The following is a 24,893-nucleotide window of genomic DNA, read 5'->3' as shown; positions in this document are numbered from 1 at the left end:
GCCTGGTTACAATCTGAATGTTTCCATATTGATAATGTGCCAGTAGTCTAAAATTAGGAAAGAAGCAAAAGCCTTTGAAATCATTAGACGTACAATTCCTGCCTTATTTATCCTGTTCTGAAGAGAAATTCTCACTAACACTGAGCTGGAAATGTATGTGCAATCGGAAACATATGCTCCAAAGAAAACCTATGTGTTTTTTTTAAAAAAGAAACATTATGTGTTAATTTATCAAAATGCAGCCATTTACACGATAACAACTTGTGTCAACAGTGTTTCTAAAATTTATTATACTAAACTGCTACAAATTGCTGTAAATTATTAGTAAACTAAGGAGAACATGTGTGTTGGCTATTAGTGCTGCTGCCTATAGGACACCCTAGAGACCAGTGTGGAAGGAAAGTTCAGCCCAGAAACAAATATGTTACAGGGGAATAATTCAGTGCTGGAAGAATGGTCGGAGGTCTTATTTCACCCATACACCTTATCGCATCTCTAGTGAGTAATAAGAGACACTGTCCCTAAACAGTGAATGTGTGCCTCTGGGTTCAAGTAGGGTTCCTTACAGACATTTGCCATGCAAGAGGTCAAGAATTAGTCCATATGAGCCTATCAGCATGAACAGTCAGTTCCTTTCTAAGGGCCATCCATCAAAATTGGGTTTGCCATGTAACGGTCCCAATGCCTATTTATCATGTGCTTTATATATTTTGGAAGGTATGCTTGGCAGACTCCTTTCAAAAAGAACACCCATGGATAATATACAAACTTGAACTATTCTCTTGAACTATGTCCAGCTTGCCTTTAAGCTCTACATAATTGCCAGTAAAATTCAAAAGCACTGGAGAATTTATCATTGTACCATATTGATGCAGGAAGAAATAATCTATTAAGTATTTGCCATCTTAGTGATAATGCAAAACATGTATCTGAATTGCCTTCTTGAAAGCAGTAAGAACATTTATAGTAATAATGTCAGCAATGGCCAAAAACATTTCCCCTCAATAATGTCTTGTGTTATATGTCTTAGCTGATATATATTCTAAACAACTCTGAATTGTAATGTGCTAAGGCCTTTTGTGGTGGCGAAGCATCAGGTGGTGATTAGCTGGCCTGCCATGATGTCATGGAGTGCTCATAAACATTCTAACTGAGGAAGAAAGAACACTATGAATAATAGAATGTTTGCAAAAAAGTCCAAGTGAAAAATCACTTTGATTGAGGGGGAAATCTAGTCCTAACTCAGACCTTTGGGGGCAAATTACGCAACCACAGCATTTCTCATTGCAAAATTTGCACAGAATTATTATTATTATTATTCCTCTGTTGAACATTGTTACCCACAAGGTAGTAAACAATGACCACAAATTTGAGTCACTTACCATTTACAGTTCTTTCTGTCAACAAAAAGCTCATAGGACAAGAAATATCCCAAGAAAATCAACTTGATTTTACATGTGGGTTGCTCTTGTCTTGTTGCTCCCAATGTAATGTGTTGGGGTACCAGGAAAAACTGATGTGGCGTTATAGGTTAAAGTGCCCAGAGAGTTGTTTTTTTAAATAAGTTCCTGGGACAACACCCAAACAAGAAATCTATTGATTTTATTTCATCATGGCTGTGGACTGCTGTTTTGGTTTCTTAACCCCCGGGATCTCTTCCTACTTATAATTTTGGTGGGAGTGGCTTTTCTGCCCCAAGCTCCATTCCAATGTCTCTCATAAAAGCAAAAGTCATGCTTCAACATCAATACATTCTTCCAATATCTGAAGGACTGCCATGTAGAAGATGGAGCAGATCTCTTCTCTGCTGCTCCAGAAGGCAGGACTAGAATCAAAGGATGGAAGTGTCAGTGGAACAGTCTGCCTTGGGAGGTGGTGGGCACTCCTTCAGTCAAGATATTTAAGCAGATTGGGTGGCCATTTGTCAGGGATGCTGCAGCTGCCTCCTGCATCTGACATGCATTGTACAGTAGGTTGGACAAGATGCCCTACAAGATGTGAGGCTTTGGGGAATCGGCTTCCTCTCCTGTGGCCGTAAATGAGCAGATCAAACAAAAGGAATTCTTCTCGAGCTTGGGGCTCTGCAACACTAAGCTACATATATAAGCTCTATGATTTCTGATGAATGTCTTATTTGTTTTCTTATTAAGTGGTTGCACTAGGTGCAGCTTCTTCCATTGTTCTTCACCACCCATCTTTTCTATGACCTCCAAGCCACTATTACCTTCGCCTACTTCAGTTGGCCTCCCTACGCAACATTTTTGCCCTTCCGCTCAGCCCCCTTTACCCCAAGAATACATAGTTTCTTCTGTTATTGAGTCTTGTGTGACCTTTTCAACATTTTGTTTCCTTTTAATTACCCCCTACTTTCCTCAACTCCCTAGCACAGTGTTGATAGAGCATGACAATGAACAGGTAAAGAATGAAAAGGTCAAGGTCCCACTTCTTGCATTCATCAGGAATCATAGTATGATAGAATTGTCAAGTTGGAAGAGAATCTGAGGGTCATCTGGTCGCATCCCCTGCAATTCAGGAATCTCAGCTTAAGCATCCATGACAGATGGCCCTCCAACCTCTGCTTAAAAACCTCCAAGGAATGAGTGTCCACAACTTCCCGAGGAAGTCTGTTCCACTGCCGAACAACTCTTATTGCCAGAAAGTTCCTCCTGATGTTTAATGCATTCCAGACTAAGCAAAGGTGTTCTTAGCATATCTAGTGTAAACATCCAATTTGAATAGGGTAAGCATAAAAAGTTTTTAAAACTTTTGAATTTCCCCTTTTCTTTCTTTTTTAAAAAATGAAATTGTCATCTACATTGTGATAGCAATATCTATACGGGATTCGATTTTATGCTAATCAATTTATCAGTGCTATTCTTGGCCATTTGCAAGGCAGGAACTAATATTTGCCCACTTTGTACTGTTCTTATGACTCCTAAAATACATATGAAATACCATGCAATAAATAATGAAATTAAGCTTTTACATGGACCAATTATTGCCACATGGTTTTTTGCTGCCTAATTGTGGCTATCCAAATATCTGCCAGATGCTGACACCATGAGGTAATGTGCAGTATGGTTTTGTAAGTGCAGCCAGAATGCCTGCAGCTGTTTAAGAGCAATCACTCTCAGCACAGATCCCGGTATTTTCTAATCTTGAATGACAACTGTAAAGCATTATCATCATTATCACCACAGGAGGGTGTATAGCACACAGAATTCTCCAAAACCATAAGAGAATGCAAGACTGTGGGTTCCTGTAGCATATATTTAACTATTTCAGAAGTTTAAAGACGGTTGCGTAGCCCCTTAAGATGTAAAATACTGCTTCTACATTAAGTAACTGCCTCGGTGTTTAGGAGTCATTGTAACTTATAAGCATCCTATAAGTCACAGCTCAAGGATTATCAATACTGTCTAGCAACATAGTGTCAAGTTCTCTTTGGCTGGCAGTGGCCAAAAGAAGGGAGGTCACATAGGGACTAGACTGCCTAGGACTGGGTGATATCTGGTATTATCACGATATATCGCCAGCGAAACATTGCAGTATCTCGATATATGTCTGAAATAAGGCTGGAGCTTATAATAATCTCGGGAAATGTTTTTCAAAAGAAAAATCTAAATTTGATGTGTATAATTAAATGAAAATTTACTCATGCTTAACTAAACTATTAAAGATTTCTGGAGAATATATTACTGTTCTGTTAAGGGCTTTATATACCCATGGTAACACCTTGTTAGAAAGTCAGGTAGAAAGTCTAGGTGCCACATGGCTCCTGAAAACTAGGTTACAGACAGTCATCCGACCTCTGCTTTTCCTCCAAAGAAGAAGAATGTACACCTACCAAGGGTGTCCTTTCCACTGTCAAAACAGCTCTTACTGTCAGAACGTTCTTCCTGTTGTTTAGTCCTTGCTTGTTGCTTGAAGCCATTCATTCGGGTCCTGCCCCCACCAGAGCAGGAGAAAACATGCTGCCTCCATGAGGGCCTCGCAAATTGTGCAGGCAGAAAGCAGCTTTTAATGCAAAGTAAAGTCCTTTAGTCTGCAACTTCAGCTGAGAGGCGGCCGGGGCTTTTGCTTTGCAAATAGGGCAGGCAGGAAACGGCCATTTACTTTGCAGTACAGTGGTACCTCTGGTTACGAACTTAATTCATTCCGGAAGTTTGTTCATAACCGTTCTTATCCTGAAGCGTGCTTTCACTAATGGGGCCTCCTGCTGCGTGCCTCCAGTGCGTAATTTTCGCTCACAACCCAGGGCAAAGTTCGCAACCAGGAGCACCTACTTCTGGGTTAGTAAAGCTCGTAACCCAAAGCATTTGCAAGGAGGACGTTTCATAACCAGAGGTATTACTGTAAGTGCAAAGGTCTGTAAGGCCAGCTGGGCGGTGCATTCTCGATATATTACAGGGTGAAAAAATATGAAACTTTTATCGCGGTCTGGCGTTCATCCTGGTAAGAGTCAAAATATCAATTTATCGTCCACCCCTACCTAGGACTAGGCAGCTAAGAGAATTCTGGATATCTTAGGAACTACATTTCTCATAAACCTTTCATACCTTGCCTACAGACCATGGATTTTCGAATTACTCCCTGTGGGTGCAAATCAGATGAGCAGTTTCTGAGAGTTTTAATGAAAAGTCATTGGCCACAGACAGATGACATTTGCAGCTTATGAATGTGATTTTCCACCACTTGATTCAAAGATCAACTTCTTTTGAGGCATATTAAGGCAAACCCTTTCCATGACAGTCACGGGAGGAGGGCTTTAAGAGTCTTCCATACAGTTTTCTATACACTATCTGCAATGTGCTACAACATACACAAGCCGACTTTAAGTATTTCTACAAGTTTCTTCCTACTTCATATCACCCAAAGCATTTTCTTCAAATACAGAAACTCAATTGATTCATTCTCAGTTACATCTGTTTAGACTAGGAGTAGGTTGCCCTTTTCAGCATGTGGGCCACACTGCCTTGTGCAGAGCCTTTGGGATAGGCATGGCCAGAGGCAAATATTGGCAAATCAATGGGTATGGTTATTTCCTTTGCATATTCTAGCGCACAAAAGTTATACATGTCTTTCTATCCTTTGTCCAGGCAAGCAAGAAGCATTAAAACAATTCAAGGACACATTTATGCCAGGAGCAGGCACAGCAGGCTGGTGAGAGGGGTGGTCTGGTGGAAGATTAGGTTGGGTGTGTGTGTGTCATGACCTCGGGAGAGTCCCATGAGCCAGATAGAAAGAGAGGGCTGAATGGCAGCACTTTGCACCGGTGCCTGAGATTCCCAATTTCTATAGTAGACAACAGTTCTTACTTTTAGTGACAACTCCTTCTAATCGGATGATGTTGGGGTGATCAAACTGTCCCATGATGCTTGCCTCTCCAAGAAAATCTCTTCTCTGCTTATCCGTGTAACCAACCTTCAGAGTTTTGATTGCCACTGAGATTTCTTTTTTAGAAGGAAGTTTTAGACGACCGCTGCATACTTCTCCAAACTCGCCTGTCAATAAAAGCAAAATATAAGGGAAACACTTTTTTTCATTTCATAGCTCACGACAAAACTAACTTAGAAAACTGCACTTTAATTGGCACTGAAAAACTGACATTTTTACCATCATGGATCCCATAACATGTGGTTCCCAACCAGTCACTCCTCCAAGCACTAACAAGAGTGAAACTGTCTTTACTTCAGCAGTGTGGTGGCCTCATTCGCCTTCAGATAATCACCCTGAGACTGTTTCAACAACAAGGCAACTTTAGCAAGCCTTTTTCAGAATGAGCTTGACCGTTTCACATTGTTCAGTTCTGATTCTTCAAAACTATGGCACCGACAACTAAACTGCCTTACAGTAATGTTCTTCAGCAAAAACAGAATTTTCACACAGTTCTCATAGTACGGTCATTTTGCTAAAGTTTTGTGACAGTTTCATTTCACAATGATTATGCCAAGTGACAAATGACATTATGCAATAGATGAAGCAATAGACACTTTGTCCTATGGCACAACTTGTCTTAATTCCAGGTTAGGAATTGATAGCCATTTGATAAAGACCTCACAATCTTGGCCAACAACTCAAGGAAGTGAAACCATTCCATCCCCCAAATAAAAAGCAGCCAGTGCTTCCATAGTTTAGTTACAATTCAGTCAGTGCTGTGCTTTCTATATAGGAACGAAATCTACAGCCAAAGACCAGTAATTCTTCACCCATCGCTACATCCCTCTACAGGAAGTGTCAGCAACAGATGAGATTTCTGTTGTACTGTATGCTGTAAATATCTATATGTGACTAATTTAGGCACATAGGTCAAGAAGAACACGGACCATGTGACAGTGTGACGATTTTTCATCTTGACAAATTCACATAGAATTTTAACAATTGTCTTCAAAAGCCAGCATCTCTGCTATAGCCTACTGCTGACATTGCTAAGAAGCGATAACATGGGCTGGCATTAAAGTGGTATAGAAGAGCCTAGCATACACTGCATTGCATTATATTTTCTTTTTGATTCGTTGTAGGTCAAAAGGGGCCATTCAGCTTGAAAATGAGCTTTTGGGGATTTTTGTTAAACTGACTATTTAGAGATCCAAACATGCATTCAAGAAGCTATACAGGCTGTAACAAGGATTCTGATGAATAAAAATCTGACCTCTACAAGAATCCACATCTGCCAGCATGCTTTACTCAAGGCAAACAGCAGTTCTATTCAAATATTAGCATTAGGTCGATACTGTTAGGACACCATGAGAGCAGAAAATCAAAGCATGACACCAGAGGGGCAAAAAACCCACTTTGCAATAAATCTTGTGGAGGCTTGATGCTGTATTTTCTTTAGCTTTCTCTCTCCTTTCTTTCTCTCCCTATGTATCTTAATGGTCGTAACAGCTATAAGCTGCTGATCTCTTACACCTACATTGTGTGACAGCCAGAGGAATTTTTATTTATCATTTGAGCAAATGCGGCTATTAAACCTATCTATGAATTCTTTGCCTGAGAACACAGTCAGAAGTGTCCACTGGCAGGTGGGTGGGTGTATGTACATATAGTCTGATTTTCAGGGAGAAATGTTGTGTTTTTGTTACATTCCCCCTATGCTGTTTTGCAGCTTATGTAGAATATAGATTGCCCTGAATAATAACAACATGCTCCAAGCTATACAGTGGTACCTCGATGCCTTGATGTTCAGGTCCTCTTACCAAATGGTTGATGAATTCAAACCCTGCATACTGCAATTGTGTAAGCAATTCAAGCTATAATTAGGTGAAGAGGGATTAATGGAGTCCTAAAATAAGCCAGTATGCCATGTTCATAGTAAAACATGTGCGTAGCAAGATTAAGATATGGAGGAAGAAGAGCAGAGATAAACCCAGCGTTGTTCAGTTGATTGAATGTTGGGAGATCTCAGCCAAGAGCTGGGGAAATTGCTGATTTGGATAGAACCACACATTATTATTATTATTATTATTATTATTAATAATAATAATACATTTAGTCAGTTGTGCTGTGCGGGAGTGAGAGACTTACATTTCTACCTATCTGGCATGCCTTTTACACTTCCAGTTGTCTCAGACATCTCATTTGAATATGACATACATGTTTAAAACACAAGCCACTTAAGCTTGAACTTAGTAACTGATATGCCATACAAAATCTGGAGATTGACGTGACCTGGGCATAGTGCATTGGATTTTATACATGTACACACAACTGGGATGGCATGCTCACACACGGCTGTCAGGGGCATCAGAGGTGGGAAAATGCACCAGATGAATGGCAGGAAAGGTTTGTGATCAGGTAAGTGTATAATCTGATGCAGTCTGCTCTCTGTCAAGCTCAGGTCTTCATTTGTGGATGAGAATTATGGTACTACCAAGCTGTTGTGAAGTTAGGTGACAAAAGAAAATCATCTGTATTTTATTGCTGCTTTGGGCATAGTACGTTCTATAACAAGATGTAATAATTGTAATTATTATTATTATTATTATTATTATTATTATTATTATTATTATTACTCAACCATTCAAACAGGCATGTTGTTCACTTCTGATAGCTTACAATGGATTTCCTTGAGGAAAAAACCACAAGGCTTTAATTTCATTTCAAATCACATGCACAGCAGGGGTTGAACTTTGTTTTCAATTTGGACTGTCTGGAAATAGAAGGATACAGATAGATATTACTGGAACAGCTTTACATGATTTAAATCTACTCAGGGGACACTGGACATTTCTATTAATTTAGGCACTTGCTGCCTCAATCAATTGCATTTTGTTGAGAATTTGCAAACAGATGAGTTGTAGATGCAATTGTTTCCTCCTCTTAGTTAGGTATGCTCTAAATCATAACTCTGCTCTGCACAGGGCCCTCCATGACATTCCATTTCCTATTCAGATAAGACAAATGTCTCATGTAAGCTTAAACATTTTGTGCTGAAGCCCTCATTAATGAGAGCCAGGTAATTCATCCCCGCTAGGCTCAATAGCTCTGGAGCTCAGACTGTTAAGCCTTAATTCAGAACAGTATTCAAGGAAGCATTGGTTAGGACTAGCTATTTAAAGGACTATACAGTTGTACCTCAGAAGCTGAACATAATCCGTTCCGGAAGTCTGTTCGACTTCTGAACTGCTTGACTTCCAAAGTGCGGCTTCTGATTGGCTGCAGGAAGTTCCTGCAGCCAATTGGAAGCTGCAGAAGTCCTGCTGGACGTTCGGCTTCCTAAAGAATGTTTGAAAACTGAAACACGCACTTCTGGTTTTTGATTATTTGGGAGCCAAAACGTTCAACTCCCAAGGTACGACTGTATAATCAAGGTACGACTGTATAAGCATAAGATGCTATTTTACAGGACATGCTAATTCATGAAGAAGGCAGTACCTGACAGATAATATGAGGCACCAAACACATCATGCCAAATTATGACTCCTTGTGGACCATCACTCACTTTTAAGAACCTAGGCCAAGATATTTTCCAAATGTGTCTATCTGACACATATCCAACTATATAATGAACGTTTGTCTTTTAAAACACATTGTTTAAACTCATATCTATATTTATATCTATATTCGATACCCTCCAACATGCACCAGAGTAAAACCAGAATGCCCATCTTTCGGGGCTGCACTCCTATGTGAGTCAAGTGACTCATGTGGCAGCACAGCCCTCCAAACGTGCATCTTTTGGGGATGCGACCTTACAGGAGCCAGGTGACTTGTGTGAGAGCACAGCCCCTAAAAACAGGGTGTCCCACTTAAATTGGGACAGTTGAGGCATATTTTGTTCTGTATATCCTCCAATAAGCTCAGAGCAACGCAATGCATTTCTTTCTTCTCGTCTTTTTATCCTCACAATAGAGTTAGTCCCATGGTATTCATAAGCCACAGGAAGCCTGATGTTCACTTATATGGAACTGATAAGGGTTGATGATGAATGAAAAGACAGTACGGTCATACCTTGGAAGTTGAACAGCTTAGTTCCCGAACATTTTGGCTCCCGAACATCGCAAACCCAGAAGTGACTGTTCAGATTTGCGAACTACTTTTGGAAGCCGAACATCTGATGGTGTTTCCGCTGCTTCCAATTGGCTGTAGGACCTTCCTGCAGCCAATCAGAGGCCACACCTTGCTTTCCAAATATTTTGGAAGTCGAACGGACTTCCTGTCCTAATAAATATGTGCAGAAAGAAAACTGGAATTGGAGGAGGAGCAGAGCGAGATACACATGCCTTGCTTGGCAATTCCCAACTCTCCCTTTGACAACAAGGGCAGACACACATTAGGAATTTGATTTAGAAAAACGAAAGCTCTGCCTCCTAGGTTCTAAAAGTGCATGATGCAGCGAACTCCGTGTACAACGTTCCAGATTAAAAATCAGAAATAATGGGTGGAAATTAGGCACTTGAAATAAAATGTATTTTCCAGTGATATGGTGTCCTTTAAAACAGTGATGGAAATGCTTTGTATGCCCTCTCACGTTTCCATGGTTTGCGTTCATGGGGTTACTTTGAAAAGCACCTGAACCATAAAACACTTTAAAAGCACCTTTTCATGTCTTGAGCACTAGGGAGTGGAATGCCTCGGAGTGGGGGAAATGGAATCCCTGTTGTAAATCCAAACCGTATAAACACAGATTACAAGGTATGTCTGCCCTCATTTTAATTAGAGATTGCACAGCAGTTTACTTTGCTGATTTGATTGTCAGTTGTAAAAATGACCCATAGCACCCATTGTTAAGCACTCATTAAAGTATCATTTTAATTCATTTTAAATGCTTTAAAAACATTTTAAAGCTTTTAGGATGAAATGGTTTTAGCATTTACTGCTGTATAATTAACTGCTAAGAATTACAAACAGCTGTTGTAATCCTTATCAGGACCCTGAGAAGTGGTACTAGTTAGCAGAGGCAGATGGAATTGACGAGGATGGTTAGAAGAGATTCTTTGAGTATCGGACAAGAATCTCTTGCAGAAAATAGTCTGAACTAAGGAGTTTACACTATACCTGTGAACTTTATCAGCAAGGAACAAGACATTCAGGGGAAGCTACCAGCAGTCTTACAAATATGTTATCAATCTCTTTTCTAGTTAAAAACAACCGTGGCCATAACACATATGCCACTGCTAGCCTGGATATAACAGGATGGAGAACACTGCACTCTTGTGGGGCAAAATGAAAAAATAAATAAATCACCATAATTCTGTAACATAATTTGACTTTTCTCTCACCCCCCATAATATTTAACAAAGTACATTGATTTCCTGTTAGCTGTTTTAAAATACAAAAAAACCTTACACATCTTTCATGGTACACATTTTTTTTAACAATTATTTATTCTTTCGGGATATTAAAGAAATGTAAACTAAAGAGTTAACTCCCTTTTTCTGGACTGTTTGTTTGTTATTCCTTCCTAGGTCTGTGTGCTGCTTTGGTGGCTCACTGTTGATTTGGTGTAGTTATTTGAGTTTAGAGTTTGCCGCTAACTGTGGGAATGCCTATGATCTCAGGCTTGAGCAAATAAAGCATCACCAGGAGAGATGGAAGGATCTGCTAAGTTTTGTTCTCTTGGGTTCTCATTTTTCCAATCTTAAACTCCACATTCTCCACATTTCTGCAGCAATTTACAGTTTAAAAAAATACCCCCCCCCCGGCATTTTGTTGTGAAACTTTCCTGATAAACACATTTGTGTACACTAATGTACACATTTTTGCAAGTAATTTTCAAATGTTGTTCTCACTAATATATTCACTTTAACGTGCATTTTCTCCTAATATACATATTTTTGTTAACAGCTAGTTGGTTGGAGAACTGCATCACAAAACAAGCATATGTGTGAATTTCAAAGGATGCCTGTATTTGAGTTTTCATAATGTTTCAGAGCATGTGAATTTGACAGATTTGCATTTAAATGCAAACTGAATCAAATTTCTCCTCCATCCCTAAATTCACCAGCATCAACTTGGGCAAGACTGCCAGCTAATTGAGGACTAGAAAACATAAAGAGCTCTTGCATTTGCAAGTTCTTGAATCTGACAGCAATACTCTCCTACACTTTCAGGCCAGTTTATGGCAAAAGGTCATAAACTGTATGCTTAAATGGCAGCACAAGAGCAGAAGCAGCTCAACATTTCAGTAGTAGTGACTGGTAGGGTGGCATTGCTTACTGGCTTCCCAACATAGAGTCACTGCTAGGAACCAAGAGGGAGACAGGGGGAGTGGGGTCACTATTGCAAGCACAACAATGGAAATTTTGGGTTAGCTCTGCTGCTGCACCTGCACCTGCACCACCACCAACATTCCCATTGCTGCAAGCTCTTTGTTGGGAAGCCGGGGAAGCAATGCCTTCCCATCCCTTTGACTGCTTTTGCATTTCAGTGTCCTGAGAGTTTTGGTTTCCAGCCTCATTTGGGGCAAGGAGCTGGTAGCGGCTTAGCTTTAGGTATTCTTGGTGGGAAATGATTATCTGAACCCATTGCAGTCAGAGCAATTGTTCACATTAACTCACGGAGTAATGTGTGGTAAGGCCTTCCTCTACCTTATATGTTGTAAGACAGATTGTCTCCTTCTGCAACTACATGCACACAAATACATGTGAGTCTAAGCACACAGCCTGGAGGTGTGTGATTCAGTTCTTCAGCTGAAGCTAAGCAGGTATGCTACTATTATACTGTCCGGGAACCACATGTAAGCCACTCTAAGCTCTTTGGACAGAGGTGTGGGCTATGGGTAAAATAAATGAATGAATTAAGTAAGTAAGTACAAAAGCACTATTCTGCCAAAATAAATTTGAAAGCCTTTAAGAGGCAAATAACTGCTGTTATGCAACAACTCCTAGTCTTCTGGAATGTTTTCATTCTGTACTTATTCTTCAGTAACATCTCTGATTGCTACATGTTTGAAGCACTGAGGCATTTGGATACAATTCACAAACCTCTCCTGCTGTGCAAAGATCCTGCATACACTGGTTTTGTGGAAACCGGTGGGTTTGCAACAAGCTTGCATTCAGGGGTATCTTTATAGCTCTGGTGATTAATAATATGTCAAGAAGCAGTTTGCTCTTAAATGAGTAACTCCAAATGGTGATGTTCAAAAATCAATCCACTGAACAAAGGTCACTGCAGTCTGATGGCTGTTTGATAACCTATATGAAATAAAAGTCTGAGGTTTTAGCTCAGATTCTGGTAGACCAACAAATCTTCAACATCAAACCTTTTACGGGCAGCAATATTAAGAACAAAGGGCAAAAGAAAGGCTGATAAACATTTTCAGTGCAGAAGAAGCAGCTGGATCTGTCAGTCATGACGGTTGTGAAAAATTCAGAATACAAATGCAGAAACCTTCAAACAATTATTTCCTTTGCATCTGCACAGAAAGTTTTATCCACCAACTTGCCTGCATCTGAATGGTCCAGCTGTATTAGGCAGACTGAAATGGCACAGTTATTCTCACGAGAGAGGACACTGTAAGAAGCCTTACCTGCCCCAACAACTTTGTCGATGGCTATGCTAGCAGAATCTAGCTCCTTGGCAAATTCATGAACAGCTTGAGTAGGATCTTCATATGTATGTGGATCCACATAGGTTCTAAGGCCTGGGAGCTTTACTGTTTAAAAAGAAATTCAGAGAGAGAAGCATATGTTCAGTAATAATAACCAACACACAAAAACCCTGGCAAATAGAAGGGAACGAAATGGAGGCAGTGAGAGATTTTACTTTCTTGGGCTCCATGATCATTGCAGATGGTGACAGCAGTCACGAAATTAAAAGACGCCTGCTCCTTGGGAGAAAGGCGATGGCTAACCTAGACAGCATCTTAAAAAACAGAGACATCACCTTGCCAACAAAGGTCCGTATAGTTAAAGCCATGGTTTTCCCAGTAGTGTTGTATGGAAGTGAGAGCTGGACCATAAAGAAGGCTGATCGCCGAATAATTGATGCTTTTGAATTATGGTGCTGGAGGAGACTCTTGAGAGTCCCATGGACTGCAAGAAGATCAAACGCATCCATTCTTAAGGAAATTAGCCCTGAGTGCTCACTGGAAGGACAGATCCTGAAGCTGAGGCTCCAATACTTTGGCCACCTCATGAGAAGAGAAGACTCCCTGGAAAAGACCCTGATGTTGGGAAAGATTGAGGGCACAAGGAGAAGGGGATGACAGAGGACGAGATGGTTGGACAGTGTTCTTGAAGCTACAAACATGAGTCTGGCCAAACTGCGGGAGACAGCGGAAGACAGAAGTGGCTGGCGTGCTCTGGTCCATGGGGTCACGAAGAGTCGGACACGACTAAATGACTAAACAACAAATTTTCCTCTAGATCTCCCAGTGTTCCAAATAATCCAGCCCCACTGTACAGCTGCTGTTCACTGAAAATAGAAATTTCAGGAAATCTTATCATGGATCTTTGGCCCTAAGAAGCTACATAACAGAAGCAAAGGAAATCAGTACGGCTTTTTCTTCTCCTTATACAGTGGTACCTTGGTTTACAAACTTAATCCATTCCGGAAGTCCGTTCTTGAACCGAAACCATTCTTAAACTGAGGCACACTTTCCCTAATGAGGCCTACCGCCACTGGTCCCCTTCCACTGTTCGGCTTCCATTCTTAGACCAAGGTGAAGTTCACAAACCGGGACACTACCGGTTTTGCAGAGTTCGTAAACCAAATAGTTTGTAAACAGGGCTGTTCTTAAACTGAGGTACCACTGTACTAGAAACCAGCATCAACCATTGACATTGATTGTCAGTAGATTCATGACGGACCAAATAGCACTTCTTCCATACAATGCATAAAATCTATGCAATTCATTATCATAAGATGTGGTAATAACATTTTATAAAAGGTGACTTTTAAGGGATATCAGATAAATTTGTAGAGGAATGATTTAACAGACGGTATTAAGCATGGTAGATGAATGGAACATCCAGGTTCAAAAGCAATGTACTGCTGAGCATAAATTGCTAAGAGATGAAGAACAGGATAAAGCATTCATATGATTCTTGTACACTTCCTGAAAGCATATAGGTACATAAAAAGAGTCCTGCTGTATCGGATCAAATCTCAATCTAGTCCAGCATCCTCTTTCCTTCAGGCCAACTAGATACCTCTGGGATGTCCACAAGCAGAACATGAGTGAAATAACATCCCTGGTGTTTCCTAATGACGAGTATTCAGAGGCATGGCACTTCTGACCCCAGAGGTAGTTATATAGCCATTGTGACTAGTAGCACCTAGTTGGCCACTGTTGGAAAGAAGTTGCTGGACTGGACTGATCTTTGGTCTGGTTCAGCAGGGTTCTTTTCTCCTACTTTCCCTTTACCTACCAACACAATTGCTGCAAGAGTGTAATCAAATCTTGAAAGCTTCCCTCTTTAAGCTCTAGTGTTAACTGCCTCCAACACAATTTAAGCATCACATGAAGAACAGTGAAGCTGTGTTTTGCCCAATACGACATGCTGAAATTGTTTCGTACAAGACCGTGGTTGGTAAAACTATCGCTCACAATAAAACCTCCTGAACAACAGCAGCAATTAAAACACACACTCACCCCCCTACTGGCAGCATATTGCTACAGGTTAAAGGTCTCGTAAATGTTCCCTGCCATCCATACTGCCTGCATATTACAGACTCCCTCCTGTCCCTAATAAAAAGAAATCCAGCAATTTAAAAACCTCTGAGCAGTGGGGACTTCTGTTCCTGATTTTTTTTTTTTTTAATGCTGACCCCTGAGGGTTTGTGTTATCAGGTGACTGGAGATTGCAGGGAGAATAATTCCTTCGCACCAATTACTAAAGAGCAGTCCATATAATGATGATTCTGTCATGAGCAGTAGATAATAAACACATGTACTCGTGTTAAGCTGCAGGACTTTACAGCTCCTTCTGTGCCAGTGGCATCATTTCCATTTTTATTTTTTTTTACCAGCATGAATTGTCTTACAGGTAGCAAAGGAGTAGAAAGTGCTTGGCCAGACATGGGCAAACCGGGATGATCTGAGAAGGTCAAATGCATTTCTGCTCCTTTGAAGTGGTATTACAGGATTGGAAATAAGGCCGCAGGGAACATTTCATGGGTGAGGCTTTTTCTTAGGCAATTCACAAGCAAGTGGCTGAAATAAACCATCTGCTATGGTCTAAAGTGCAGAAAGTTTATTATAGCCACAGAAGTTGTTTTATCCTATTGAAACGAACCCAGGAGAATTTTCATTCCGGTATTTGCCTCCAACAGACTCCAGAAGAGTGACTGGGTTTATATTTCCCCAGTAGCAACTGGGGGTTCAGATGAATGCTTAGCTTTTGGGAAGGGGGAGCGCTCAGTAGTAGTTCTGTATATTCAACAAAATGCCACTAATAGAGCATTGTAAATAGCTATGGGGTATACAACTGAAGCACTGAAGCTTGCCAGAATTAATATATCTGGGTACAGTCACCTTCTCATAAACATTTTCAAAATATGCCTCCCCCTGTAAGGAAGCCGAAGATTTAATTTGAAGCAGGAGTCACCAGTGTTTGGTTGTGAGACCTGTTTTGAATGACCGAAGTTTGCCCATGAAAATGTTCAGAAATAATAAAGAGGACTGCCTCTGAATATTTTCATATCATCATTTAATAATCCAATCTAGACACAGCACATCTGACATCAGGGCAATATAGTTTTCCAGACCCAGTTTGATAAATATACTGATAGCAACCCCCCCCCCAACAATCTACAGCTCTCTCTCTCTCTCTCTCTCTCTCTCTCTCTCTCTCTCCCTCTCTAGGATGGATTGTCAGAGAACCAACAATATTTAGACTTTCCCTTCATATTGCAGCATGGACATGGCTTGGAACGCCAAAGCACAATAATCGAAGTGGTTGAATCCACAGGAATTTTAACTACTGTGATTCATTTAGAAAAAGTGGTTGTGACATTCCACTGAACAAGAATTGAGAGAGCAACTTTTGACCTGTTACTTGTCCATGACACTTTTTTAATGGTTGTTTCTGTTTTATAATCTAATTAAAATGCTGTGGGCCACATATTACTAAATGGGGAGCTGAAGCCCAGTGTGTTAACTGTTATTGTGCAGCCTTAAGTAGCTGGATATCACAGCTTGCATGTTGGCAATAAAGTACCAACTTGCTCCTGAGGGGAAAGGCTCTAGAGAAAAACAATTTGACATTAAATTGCTTCAACACAGTTGTAATTAGCCAGAGGTTTTAATTTCTGCAACCATATGCAAACCGCATAAAAGAAACTGGCAATTCTGACTGACTTAAATTGTAAATAAAATATCTGCATCTAATAAATAGGGATTTGACTATGTGAAGAAAAAAGAAAACAAGAAGTCTCCCATTCCTTGATCCAAAAATGAATTGGGCCCTTCTAAGCATTTCACCCAAATTCCATGTGATCCCAAGCTGGGATGAGGCAGAACTTTGCTTCTGTTCACATTTTCATGCAATCCTACCTAATTTGCACTTCTTGAAACAATACAGGAACTGAAACACAACTATCATTTGAAATTTGCACGAATTTTGCAAAGCAGTTCTGCAACCCCAAAAGCACACAAAATTTGCAGGGAAAGTGTACACAAAAAAGCATCTATTAATGAAAAGAACATGAACAAAGGCATTAAATTGGGGAAAATTGCTTGCAAAACTGTGTGAATCACCTGAGGAGATGCTTTCTCCATATCAACTTGATCATTCATTACGATCAGCAGGTAAGGCTCTTGTGGTAGTTCCTGCTCTGAATGAGATGAAAAGTGTGGGGCCCTGTAGGAAGCCTTTTTAGTGATGGCTCTGTGGCTACAATCTCCACTCTGAGATGTGTCTTACTTGTGCTATGCATTTGTTGAAGCTGTACCTGTTTCATCAGGCTTTCAGAGGTGGACAGGTGTGGTAGGTGAAGTCAGTTTTAAGTATGACACTGATGCTTATATATATAGATGCTTATGTAGGTATTTTAGGTCGAATGGATTTAGTGATTTTATTATGTATTATGTTTTGTTGTCTTTTATTTTGTTGCACAGCACCATGTGGCTGCAGTAGAGAAGAGTGGTATAAAAATACCTATTATCCCTGACCACTGGCCATGCTGGCTGAGGCTGATGGGAGTTGTAGTCTAACACTAACCAGAGAGATACAAAACTACAGCATCCTACACCAGGATACTGGATTTGAGAAAGCACCTCAATGTTCCTTGATTATTCCAACATAATGAATTTTACACCCATCATGGAATGGAGCAGGGAAAAACACATTTGCAGGCCAGCTTGCCATTTCAATTTAGAGAGAATAAGACAGGTAGACTAGGCTACCTTTGAAGCCTCTTAGAGTTCAGGATTTTGCTCTATCCTGCAGGAACATTGATTTGTTTCTAATATGCTCTGCTTGCATATATGAAAAGAAACCACATATCACAGACACATTTCTTTTCTGGGATTGATTTCTCATCTAGGAAGAGAAGACACAGTGACACTTTCTTCTGAGGAAGCACATATAGAATTGCACTAAAAAAAACTTGTATTTGCGTTGTGAGGGAAAGAAAAATAAAGGAGACAAAGTTGCATCTGTATCATATGAGCACATAGAATTTTGCTGAGTGCAATAAATGGCATAATGTACTGGGGGGGGGGGAGGGAGGAGGAGACGACAAAAAACTTACAATGTCCATTCCCAAAATACAGCCTCTTCTCATCAATTCCATGTTTCGATTTACTATGCCCGCAGAATCTACAAGCAATAAAAGGCAAAAACATAAGAAAACCAACTTTTTATACGCTGCTTGAATATAAAAAACAGAACACAACAGTTAAGTTCCTATTAAGAACTTTAGTACTGTTTACATTCTCTGTATCCTACAGAGCATAGATACGTTCTGAGGGAATTTGAGGAAATTGACTAATGAGACAATCTGTTGATTTTTGACCCCTCCAGTTTAGTTTTACAATTGCTTGAGAATGTGTTTATAGCTATTTTTAACAAGTTCTGTAGTGCCTGAGCCTGCTATTGTTTGCAGCCTCATTAAGGCTTATAACTCTGCTGTGACTTCCTGGTCAACAAACCGGGGGTGGGGGTGGCTTTCCGGATGAATCCTGGTGATTATTGTTCAGGAGGGTGTCTCCTTGACAGCGCTTATCATTCAAATGCAGCACTGAAGGGATGGAAATAAATGTGTAAAAGAAATGATGAACTAACCTCCCGATCAAGATGTAAACCACAATGGTGAGGAGAATAATTGCTACTGCAGCCGAAACAGCAATCATTACAACCTGGCTGTTCTCGCTGGAGATTGAGAAAGCTGGAAGTTACAAGGAAATAAACATGAGGTTTTCTTTTAGTTTAAAAACCCTCGGAACATTAAATATATCACCACCGACAAATGCAGGTAGCAGATAAGTGAAATCATTACCAGCATTGCTTAGAAATGACTTGCAGCCCAATTTCTAAGCTAAATATCTATTTACTCTTTACCAATTTGAAACATGAACAACATGCAAAGGCTAAGCAAAGTAAAAATATATCAGGTTGGAGCCAGAGAAGTGGTAGCATGACTCCACACACACAACATGGCTTTTTCAGCCCTTCCTCCCTATGGTAGTCTCCTTCATCCTAAAAAAACCTTATTTTGAGGAGTGAAGAACTCTCTGGAACTGTGTGGGATTCAGATAGGAGAATCAGCAGAATTGAAGAAGTCATCTTTCTACAAGCAGAAGCACATTTCTGCTGGCTCAAGACACTTTTGGATCCATGCCACTGATAATGATGATTTTAAGGATGATTTATAAAATTATATAATTAAAGTAGGATCTTTTTTGAGTATACAAGTCAAGCATGATAGATTGAACTGCTGAACATTTTATGTGCAATTTTCCTTAGTAAAGTATGTAGCTTGAAATGTATTTTTTACAAAAGAGGCTTAAATCAGCTCTGTTTAAAATGAGCTCCTAATATGAATGGAAAATGAAAAATTGACACCAGCTACTCCTTCAGGTCTCATTCCAGCTCTCCATCACAATAACCTCTAAAGGGCCAAACTAGACCATACATTAGCTTTGTATCCCTTAAATATGGGTTTTTGCTGTTTGCTTTTTACACAAATTTAATGAATAAATAAACAAAACTGGGAAGTTTTGTAAAATAACGCACTGCACTTAAGAGCATAGATAGAGAGCTAATGTATCAATGAACTTGTTCTTTAAAAATGCTTGTTTTAAAGTCAATGGATCAAGTCCAAAGTTTCAAATTCTATGCAAAAAAGTACTTAAAACATAGTAAGACTATTGAAATCCAAGTCATTATTTTTAAGTAACCAATTAGAATATCCACCAAAATAGTATCATGATAATAAGGAACAACAAGTCTTCCATCTGTTCTGCAAAGCTTTTTATCACCTACATTCTGTGCATTTGCCAGAGGCATCCACATGGATCTTGGTTCGAGTTAAGACAACACAAAAACATATTTCTTTGCCATCTATTCCCATATATCATACCCTAAATGGTTTTATATTCTCTATGCATCATACAATTTATTCCATAGACTGAAGGTCACCATAATAAGTCATTAGTTTGCTAAAATCAGGAGCTCAGCTACTTTCCAGAAAGAGCTGGAATTTCAAAAGCTCACAAATCTCAAAAATTCAAACAAGATTGCTTGGCTTGCTGCTAAATTTTCTCTGTTTATTTTTGAGACCTTATACTCTCCAAACACTCCAGACACTCAGGTCTTATGAGAAGTCTGTCAGAAAAGTTGCTGCCACTGTATCTGTGGTATAATCTGTGTTATGCTATAACTTTGGAATTCCTCCCACCTTCCTCCAATCTCCGATGTCTGACAAATTAATCAGGACCAACTACTAGATGGTGATATTATTGCTGACTGGTAGTGCACACTGTAATTGAGATGGACATGTTGAATATTAACTCACTCAAATATTTTCATAAATGCTATCAAGGGAGGTGATTCTCAGACCCAGTGGTTAATTAGGGGAGTCAAAAGATAAGCATTTGTGTTTTAAAATATAGAATTACATTGTGTACATTTCAAATGGTCTGATGACTTGAGTTGGCTTTGGTTGTTGTACCAAGGACTAATAATGAGCATGTAATGTTGTACAGTGGTACCTCAGGTTACGAACCGGAGGTCTGTTCTTAACCCCAAACTGTTCTTACCTGAAGCAACACTTTAACTAATGGGGCCTCCTGCTGCCGCTGCGCAGCCGCCACACAATTTCTGTTCTCATCCTGGAGTACTACGTCCGGGTTAGCGGAGTTTGTAACCTGAAGTGTTTGTAACCCGAGGTGTTTGTAACCCGAGGTACCACTGTAATGAGTTTCATGAACTATTGAAAAGTTTAGCTTATTGTAAAATGGTAAAGGTAGAGGACCCATGACAGTTAAGTTCAGTCACGAACGACTCTGGGGTTGCGGCTCTCATCTCGCTCTATAAGCCGATGGAGCCGACGTTTGTCCACAGACAGTTTTTCCGGGTCATGTGGCCAGCATAACTAAGCCGCTTTTGGTGAAACCAGAGCAGTGCACGGAAACACCGTTTACCTCCCACCGGAGTGGTACCTATTTATCTACTTGCGCTTTGACGTGCTTTCGAACTGCTAGATTGGCAGGAGCAGGGACCGAGCAACAGGAGCTCACCCCGTCATGGGGATTCGAACTGCTGACCTTTCAATCGGCAAGCCCCAGGCTCAGCGCCACCCACGTCCCCCGTTAGTTTATTGTAGGTTGCATCAAATTGTGTCCTTCCATGTACAGATGGAGTCTTTCCATTTGGAGTCTATGATCTATTCTAGCTGAAGGCCTTTGCTAATGGAAGAGGAGAGGACATGTTCCAACCTTGTACCACTTTCTATTCTTTTCCAGAGTCCATAGGGATATGTATTAGCAGATAATATAGCACTTTATTAAGTCCCATGTGAAACATTTATTTGAATCAGTGCTATTTTTCTAGAAAAAGAGGTGCCAGAATTCACCTTGAATGTCTCTCTCATTCTCTTACAATGGCAATGGCGCCTACCTGAGAGGTGCCGGAACGGAGTTCTGGCAAGCTCTGGTCCTGATTTTAATGCCACTTTGAGAAAAGCAATGCATTGGGGCTTAGTGTGGAAGAAAGCCAAGCAATATAATACAAAATGGCAATTCACTGGCATCAACTTTTGCTTTGACTGTAATTTGCATGAAAAGTTAGGATTCCCTTCCTAACAAACCAACACCCACCTACAGGGGAAAGCAGGGAAGCTTGCCTGAAGTTAAGTTAATGAAAGCACAACTCTATGTACTTGGAAATCGGCGGGGTGGTGGTGGTTTGAAGTGACTGCAGTTCTTTAGGAGTTCAGAAGTTTAGGAGTCCATAAGTTTAAACAACAATGTCAGAATATTATGACACTGTGGAACTTTTAAATTTCTTTCCCGGCAGGAGCTGCTGCCTAGCACAGGATTCATTTAATTCTGGCAACATAAATAAGATATGGCAGGAGAAAGTAGGAATACCACCTGCATTATTTTATAGTATACTTCTCATAGCATGTTTTAAAATAATGACAAAATGTAAAAATTTATAGGCATGTTAGCCGGAAAGGCAGATCATAAATATAGAATCACATTTGCTGTACTAGAGAGGGAATAAAGCTAGCCAGCCATATAATTTTGCGCAGGAAAACAGACAAAATCAATTTTTTACAAATACATACAATCCGGGCTGGTTTCAAACTCAAACTTGCGGCTGTTGGTTCCATATCCTGCAGCCGTCCGTGCTCTGATTTGGAAAACATAAGTGGTGTCTGGTTTGAGGCCACTGATGGTAACATTGGTGCTTCTTGCTCTTAGAATGGTGTAACTTGTCTCTTGCTCCTGCTTCAGAAAAAAAGAGAAAGAAATGGCCACATTAAAACCCAAGATAGGGTGGCATATTGACATTTTCTCCCATCTTATGCTGGCTGTGTAAACAGCATTTAGAAGGAGAGTTAATTGTATTCACATGTGTGTTATCTTCCTGTACCAGAATGATGAAACAGATTGGAGGGTGCAGAAATGTCTTGACCCTCCACAGCCCTTTGTCCTTGTTGGTGTAATTTGGAAAAATGGGTGAAATTGCACTACCCCTAGCCAAGATTTTAGTGGACTTATGATTACTGATGGTCTATTATTGTAGATCAAAAATAGAGTCACAGTGTGTTATGATTTTAGGCTGATTAATCATGTGTGAAAGTGTTTTGCCTTTCTTTTCCCCCCTTTCAATACTTTTTTTTTTTACCAGCTTGACACAGGCATCCGATTGAAATCAAGGCCCTTTAACACGGCAAGACATCCAGAAGATGCCCTTATGCAAACCCTCCCGTTTCAGACTAATAAAAATAATGGATTCAAGAAACATAGGATTAATAGAATATATTTTGCAAATGTAGAAATATAAAAATACATGGATAAGCATATTTATAAACTACGTTTTTTTGTGATTTAAGGAGGTTGCAAGATAAAACAGAGGGCACAATCTAAAGTGGGGAATTCCCATAGGGTAGCTTAACAGAGTCTTTCTTTCCCCTCCTCTGTAAGTGCAAAACGTCATTCAGGAGCAGAAAAAATTATCTGCACAGGTCCCATATCCACATCCAAGCACCACTCTGCTCAGTGCAAGTTACTCAAGCTTCAGAGTATGAATAACCTGCAACAAAGTAAGAAGTACATGCACATAGATAGTGGAGGGGGAAAGGAAACAGGGCTTGCCATGCATTGGATAGTGTCCCTTAATTTGCATTCATCGCTATGTCGCAGACAGCCAAACCGAAACATGTTTACTTAGACATAAGCCTCACTGCATTGAATGGAACTCCCTTCCTAGCAAGTGTGTCCAAGATTGCCACCCAGGTAACTATTTTAATAGCCCAAAAGGAATAGGTTTGCCAGTATAAATGTCATCATTTTATGAATCTGAATGGCTGCTTAAGTGGAATTTCTGAGGCTATGTTTGCATAGTCAGGGTAGTTCCTTCTTTTTAATAAATATGCAAAAGAGGAGATTTTGTGGTCATGGAAAGGTCACATTTCTTATTATAAAAATAAATCTGCATCCTATACCCACTCAACTGAGAGTAAGCTCCACTGAAATCAGTGAGAATTTTTTCTGAGTGGACAATATAGGATTGCATTGTTAAGTTGCTCGGCAAGGTTTCTTAAAATATATATATGATGAGATGAATGGCAATGTATCTTTAATAATATGGTAATTTCTGTTTTGTGTTAATGATCATCAGATTTTCACTGTACAACAGCCTCTAGGTTTATTTTTTCACAGAAGAGAAACAGAAATTCAGAAAATGCTGTACTTTATCATTAACATTCTTTTTTATTTTAATAAAAGAACGAATCCCTCTGATTAAACACCCAACATGTCAGTGATTTCTTTGAAAAAAGGCTTGTTTTTTTTCCCTTTCTAAGCATTACTGCCCATTTCCCCCACAAAGCAGAACTGGATGGATCACAAAACCAACACATTACCAATAAAATAATCTACCAGAGAATATTTCTCAGAGGATAGTCAATTCTATATTTCATAGCGAGAAATTCTGCCATTAATGCATCTCATGCAACAAAAATGTTCTAGTTAATTCAGGATGGGGAACTTGTGGCTTTTCAAATGTTGTTAGATCCAATGCCCAACTTAAGGCAAGAGCCAAATAAAATAGCTAAATTTTAAATTATGGGGAATTACTGTTAATATACAGATATTCCTCAGTGGCACACCGTAAAAGTCTAAGAGGCGCTGTTCCAATCTGACACTCTTCATATGTTGTTAGACTACAACTAGTAGTCTAACTAGTCTGACCAATAGTGCCACTGTATTCTGCTCTGGTCAGACCTCACCTAGAGTACTGTGTCCAGTTCTGGGCACCACAGTTCAAGAAGGACACTGACAAACTGGAACGTGTCCAGAGGAGGGCAACCAAAATGGTCAAAGGCCTGGAAACGATGCCTTATGAGGAACGGCTAAGGGAGCTGGGCATGTTTAGCCTGGAGAAGAGGAGGTTAAGGGGTGATATGATAGCCATGTTCAAATATATAAAAGGATGTCACATAGAGGAGGGAGAAAGGTTGTTTTCTGCTGCTCCAGAGAAGTAGACACGGAGCAATGGATCCAAACTACAAGAAAGAAGATTCCACCTAAACATTAGGAAGAACTTCCTGACAGTAAGAGCTGTTCGACAGTGGAATTTGCTGCCAAGGAGTGTGGTGGAGTCTCCTTCTTTGGAGGTCTTTAAGCAGAGGCTTGACAACCATATGTCAGGAGTGCTCTGATGGTGTTTCCTGCTTGGCAGGGGGTTGGACTCGATGGCCCTTGTGGTCTCTTCCAACTCTATGATTCTATGATTCTATGAACTACCATCATCATTGACCTTGCTGGCAGG

At 40.0% G+C, this 24,893-nt stretch overlaps 1 protein-coding gene across 6 annotated transcripts in view; it reads right to left on the bottom strand.

Annotated features, from left to right (window-relative positions):
- The window catches only part of EPHA3 (EPH receptor A3), a 201,028-nt gene that overhangs the window by 21,343 nt on the left and 154,792 nt on the right, over positions 1-24,893 (bottom strand). For 4 of the 6 annotated variants that reach the window (XM_083438312.1, XM_083438314.1, XM_083438316.1 and 1 more), the window contains 5 exons: positions 22,183-22,345; positions 18,675-18,777; positions 18,142-18,209; positions 12,974-13,099; positions 5,319-5,504 (listed from right to left, as the gene is read on the bottom strand). In XM_083438312.1, coding sequence (XP_083294438.1) covers positions 5,319-5,504; positions 12,974-13,099; positions 18,142-18,209; positions 18,675-18,777; positions 22,183-22,345 — 646 coding nt within the window. The remainder of the gene's footprint in view (positions 1-5,318; positions 5,505-12,973; positions 13,100-18,141; positions 18,210-18,674; positions 18,778-22,182; positions 22,346-24,893) is intronic. The other 2 variants (XM_083438313.1, XM_083438315.1) reach the window with 1 other exon arrangement.

The sequence above is a fragment of the Podarcis tiliguerta genome, assembly GCF_965153285.1.
Source record: "Podarcis tiliguerta genome assembly, chromosome: 4".
Lineage (NCBI taxonomy): Eukaryota > Metazoa > Chordata > Lepidosauria > Squamata > Lacertidae > Podarcis > Podarcis tiliguerta.
The sequence above is the reverse complement of the archived record's forward strand: the minus strand, read 5'-3'. Positions and strand labels throughout refer to the sequence as shown.